We start from the raw sequence: 6000 nt of genomic DNA, 5'->3' as shown, positions 1-6000 counted from the left end.
TGAGGGCTGCCCTGGCTACTTTAATGACACAGCATCCAGAACCCAGGCAAAGCTTACAAACAAAATAATGAATTAGCACGTGAGGGCTACTCGCAGCTGCAAATACGTATCGAAGGGAGGCGGGGGGGAGAAGAGGAGCTGTGACTGCAAACTGTCTTTTATTGGAGGTGCATTCCCAAGATTTTAGTTAAGTGTAACATAAAACTGTGAAAGTTTAGCAGGAAAAAAAGCTTTCCTCCCACTGGCCTGGCTGCCCAATCAGAAAGGAGCCCTGCACCTCCCTCACTTCTGACAACTATTTAGCAACCGAGCCCAGCTAAAGTTTCCAAAAAAGTTAGAATAACTTCCTCTCTCCAAGACCTCCGTTTTTGCACAACCCCGTCCTTGAAATAAGAGCCCTTCAAGCAACCTGGAAAACGTTTGGTCAGCAAAAAACTCCTGTTTTTTTCCCCCCCAAAGGATCTGTCTTAGGAATTTAAAACACATTTAAGACACACACACACCCCACATCAGGAGGGGGGGAAAGGTCCCTTCCCCTCCCCTCCTTGCAGAAAGAATGGAAGAAAGTTCCAGGTCTCCTGTTTCCCCCGTGGATAGTTTGGGGACCAGCGAAGAGGAGCTGGAAAGGCAGCCAAAGAGATTTGGCAGGAAGAGGAGATACAGTAAGAAATCCAGCGAAGATGGCAGCCCCAACCCAGGCAAGAGGGGGAAAAAGTCCAGTCCCAGTTCTCAGTCTTATGAAGAACTCCAAAGCCAGCGGATCTTGGCCAACGTCAGAGAGAGGCAGAGAACTCAATCCCTCAATGAAGCCTTTGCAGCCCTGAGGAAAATCATCCCTACGTTGCCCTCTGACAAACTCAGTAAAATCCAGACTCTCAAACTCGCAGCCAGGTACATAGACTTCCTCTACCAGGTCCTACAGAGCGACGAGATGGACAATAAGATGACCAGCTGCAGCTACGTGGCCCATGAGCGGCTCAGTTATGCCTTTTCAGTGTGGCGGATGGAAGGTGCATGGTCGATGTCAGCCTCCCACTAGCCGGCACCTGGGCAAAAGCAAACCCAACGGCCAAAGGGGTAGGTACCTGCCCGCCGGTTCTTTCTTTTTACCTCTAAATGCACCATAGTGAATTCTGCCACAGGTCCTCTTGTTTTCGTGGTGACGCGCCAGGCCCTCTACGTGATAATGCTGGCAGTAAGCTTGCTTTAAATGAGGAGCCCAAAATGTTAGAGCTCCTTGAAAAATCCAGCAGCAGTCCAGAAATAAGGCAGAAAGAATTCACAGGATAATCCAGACAGAGCAGAAAACATTTCTCTCTCTCGCACTATGCCAGTGCGTAGGCCACAAACATCTAGATTAAAGATCAGTATTGCATTTGTTCTCCCCTCCACTCATTCGACTGCAAAGAGAAGGGTTTAGCAACTGAAATGTTTTATAAGAGTAGATTTAAAATTCATGTGAATATACAAGGTTTGCTACCAAGAGGGGAGCAGTAACACTGAATGGAGAATGGTGTAAAATTTGCAAGAGAACTTTTCTTAAAGAAGAATTTCAAGGGGGGGGGGGGGGAAGACAGATAGTAAAACAAACTGACAACAGGACCTGAAACAGCTGCTTGTTGGGTGGGTGGGTGTCTGTGCTCTAAAGAAGCCAGCACCTAGAAAATAGGCTGTAAGTGTTTTTACAATTTTGGGGAAGAGGGTCAGTTGATCCGGTGAAGAATTTCTGCTCTGATCTTAGTAACATTTTTGTATAATCAGAAGAAGTTCTGTACTTGTTTATGCTTTGCCCATTGTCAATATTTGTAAAGCAGGGAGGGGCAAACAAAGCTATAACAAACCCCTGGTCAATTTAATATTTGATTAGTTTCCCTTCCCTGGAGTGGCAGTACGCTGGTAACAAATTCTTATGAACTTGAACATAGTTTCTTATTTACACTCAGCTTGTACTCATCAGTTTCCACTACAGGAAAAACACTTCCTCTTATCGTCCCTTTTTAATTATATTGGGGGTTTACTTTTTTTTGGCAGGAGGGGGAACAGAAGGAGGAGAGGAAGTGTGCTTAGGCAAACCCCTAAATTATTCTAAATGAGGTCCTAACTTTACGTTAAGTAAGAAAGATTTCAGAGTCCTCTATAAATCATGCAGGATTTCACAGTGCACATATATTCCTATTGTTTGCATGCCTGGTAGAGAACATTCAGAGATACACTGTAGAGCAAAAGTCAGATAAGATAGTTCATACAATGACAGACATTAATTAGTAAATGAAAGTAGTGTAATATGCAACAGTGTGGATGAAATTGGTTACGTATCCAGATCCAGATCAGCTCCTTAAAAGAATAAAGAAATCTCAGGCTGGTCTCAGACAGATTTCTCTCTCGATAAATCCATATTTATCAATAAATAGGACAGACCAGAAACTTGATGCAACTGGAAAGACTGACTCTGAAATAGGCAATATTATTATAAGATGAAGGTGCAAAATGTAGATTTAAAACATTTTATGCAGCATTTCAGCAAATTCATGGTTCATTTGAGCTTAAAATACTCTGAGTTTTAATGTCTTTCAATGGAGTTTCTATCATTCCTTCATGAAGACCTAGAAAAAAGTTAGTTTCATTATTCTAAAACGTCAACCTTAAAAATGTAAATTGCCTGTTAGGGTAACTACTTTTATTAACATGGCCAGGAAATAAGTACCCTGCTGATGCATATATAGTGTTGCTGTAGCTTCAGCTACAAACAGAACAAAGTAGCTTTTTCAAACAAATTCTAAACTGTGTTTTATAAAATGCATTACCTTTCCTCCTGTTAATTATGGTTTTAAAAAGGCTAAAGCAAATAGATGACGGGGACGGGGAAAAGAGGGGGAATCCTTTATGGCAAACTTCTGTTATCTTTGTCAAAAACAGATGTAAAATGTCCCAAGCACATATTTCTTCAGGAGTTCAGATTGGCTGAATGCTAACCCTCCACAGAGGAACAATGCATTTATTCTTTTGTTTCCTAAATTATGTGCTGTCATTAGTCAATTCGTTTTCATCTGTTATCTCTGTATATCCTTCTCTATGCGTTCTACAGTACATTAGGGGCAGATAACAGTATTTCATTTTTTTTTCTTTTAAAACAGAACAAAACAATGTTTCAAGTGCAGTGTCAACAGAATTAGAGTTAAGCTTAATCTGATGAGAAAGATACTAAATGTGATTACTGGGATATAGTCCCCAGAGGGACGAATTAGACAGTGAAGTTCAGGATTCCATTAACAATGAAATACTTAAATCTAGAATTGAAAATTATTTGTGTAGTCAAATAGAGCTTTGAAGAACTCTTTTAAGCATACACAATGCGCATTCATTTGTTTCACGTGGAGCTGGAATACGGTATCTTTTCTGTAACTTGACTTCCTAGCAAATGTTGGAAGTGGTCTATTGGTTTCTCACTTACTTTTCCTTAACAATTCTTTCCTTTCATCTTAAGAAAAAAAAAAAGGCCCCCAAACTTTCCATTAAAAAAATGTTTTTTGTGGTGATACTGCAGAAACTGCTTATACCAAAGAGCAATGTGGCATGCATCTGGATTTATCATTTATTTCTGCCATCAAAAGCGACAAGCACTTCAAGAAATGTAATAAAATGTGCAAGTGTGACTTATCCTTTAAGCATGGACTCCTGTGTGCATTCGTCCATCAGAGGAAACTTGGATGCACACAAAGGAATTAGATCGATTGGTTGGAAGAAAAACAGGAAATGGCTAAACAAATTTGGGGCCAGATCGTGTATTTTGTAGGAAGTCTGCAGTTCTGAGGGTTGTCATTATGCCCCAGAGTAAAGGATCAAGCCCTTGCTGCTAATTATATTACCCACATTTCTTCGCTTTAGCCTTGGTTTTGAAAAGAAACAGGTAAGAAATTATTTCTCTTTGAAGCAGCCACAGAGCTTATTCCACAGAAAAATCAGAGGCTCTTTTTGATTAGAAAAATCAGAGCTCTGGGAACTGGGGAAATGCCACCTGGCCTTTGAGAATGCTAGTAGGTAGGTGACTGTTGCTGACATATCCAGCAATCAGAGGTTTTCCTGTTCTGTACCACGTAATTAAAGAAAACATACCTCTGTGATTTCAAGTGAAGCAGCTACAACTTTTCACTTAGCAATTAGCATATCAAGCTATAGGACGTTTAACATACAAATTCAGGCAATACGCTCCATCAATTTGCTCCTGGGTACCTGCATACCTCACCTGACCCCACTCAATTATTTTTGGGGACGCTGGAATGGCTGAGACATTCCAAACAGTAACAGTTAGGGGAAAAAAAGATTATTTTCTATTTATTGTTTTGATAAGAAGCTTGGAAATATAGTACCAAGCCAGAGATGTCAGTAGGGCAAGAATAAAACAGAACTAAAGCAGTGTAATCTTGCAAATACCAGCCAAATGTAAATGATAATTTAGTTCTACACCAGAATGTCAGTAAACTCTGTTTGTCAACATTACTTTTGATGTGTGAGTTACCAGTAAGGACTGTGGTGGGATTATGTGTTTATCAAAAGCTGTATACATGACATGAATTGATTCTTATATGATGGAAGCATTTGCCAATCATGTTCATTCTGGAAGAAGATTTTAGTAAATGGGTGTATTGCACAACATCCTTGTGATTGTTCTTTAACCTTTGACTATGACTTTAGGCGTTTCTTCAATGTAACAAATGAATCAGTTGATTAGCATTTCTGTGTTAATTTGCCCTTAGAGAAACAACATTTCTTCTGGAAACTACTCAGTGTAGACAGTTGGTTAACTGTCGTTAACTTATTGTAGCGTTATTCTATAACTAAATCTGTTTTTTTCAAAAGCACCACTAAAAATGTAAACATACTTATTTGACAGGAAAGTTTTTAAAGTTGGTATTTACATTAATAGGTTTGGTTTCTACAGGCTAGTACATTTAAAAGCCCTACAAAATGCATTCTAGATGGTCTGTTTACGTTTGTGTCTTTTCTTGGGAAAGAATAAATCTGCTACGCAATATCAACCACATGCATAGCACTCCACCAGCCAAAGCTAATGTGAGCCAAACTACCCAAATAAAGGACACAAGAAAAAATACCGAAAAAAGCATGAAATAGTGTAATTATATAAACATTCACAACCCATTTATATATTTCATGCACATATTCACGAGAGACCATTTTCTATCACCCATGTTTCATGCTCTAGAATTCCTGATGTAAATTCCCGATCCTATGAAGTTATAAGTTAAAAAAATATCAAGTCTGTGCATGACATACACATATTTTGGACAAACTGAAGGACAGTTTAGAACAATGACAAACATGTTGTTGTTCAACCTACAGAAGTCACTTCTGCTTTGAAAGCCCTGTCATGAAGGAGACACAAGGAAAGATCATTTTGGGAAAAAGGAATGTAATATATATATTCATTCCTTCTTTGAATTCCTCCCTTTAGCTTTTGTTAGACCTATTTCTGAGAGAAAGAGTGAGTGAGAGCATGTACTCAATCAATGAGCTACCAAAACATGCTTGCCGTTTGCTGCACCATCTTCAGTTGCAGTGTGGGGGGGGGGGAGGGGCAAGGATGGATTCGCGAACTGCACCTGAAATCTCTTTTGGTGACACATCGTGTCACTCTTCAGTTACGTGTATAACAGTAGTTCTGAGATGCATCTCCCGGTGGCTTTGAAATCTCCAAATCTAAAGTTTGTATATTTCAGTTCAAGCAGGAGGACTAATTTCGATGAGCAGGACGACAGGTCAGAAAACAACAGAGCTCCAGGGTACCAATAGAGCCATGCACACATTCAGGGAACCAAGGTGCTTTTTAGTCAAAGCAGAGATTCTTTTGTAGCTTTCTGACTAAGTACCAAAGCAAGGGCAGTACACAATTTAATCCTAAATGACCAACTACGCTGCTAGGAAGAAAAGCCCAGCAGAGCAGGTCAAATTCTTAGTGGGTGTAAACCGACACAACCAGTACAC

The 6000-nt window shown here is 39.9% G+C and overlaps 1 protein-coding gene across 1 annotated transcript in view; it reads left to right on the top strand.

Annotated features, from left to right (window-relative positions):
* The first annotated feature begins 316 nt into the window (after positions 1–316).
* TWIST2 (twist family bHLH transcription factor 2) overlaps positions 317–6000 on the top strand; it is a 37154-nt gene continuing 31470 nt past the window's right edge. The window contains exon 1 of the mRNA XM_006123667.5: positions 317–1077. Coding sequence (XP_006123729.1) covers positions 557–1039 — 483 coding nt within the window. The 5' untranslated portion in view covers positions 317–556 and the 3' untranslated portion in view covers positions 1040–1077. The remainder of the gene's footprint in view (positions 1078–6000) is intronic.

The sequence above is a fragment of the Pelodiscus sinensis genome, chromosome 7 (assembly GCF_052426305.1).
Source record: "Pelodiscus sinensis isolate ZL-2025 chromosome 7, ASM5242630v1, whole genome shotgun sequence".
Taxonomy (NCBI): Eukaryota; Metazoa; Chordata; order Testudines; family Trionychidae; genus Pelodiscus; species Pelodiscus sinensis.
The sequence above is the reverse complement of the archived record's forward strand: the minus strand, read 5'-3'. Positions and strand labels throughout refer to the sequence as shown.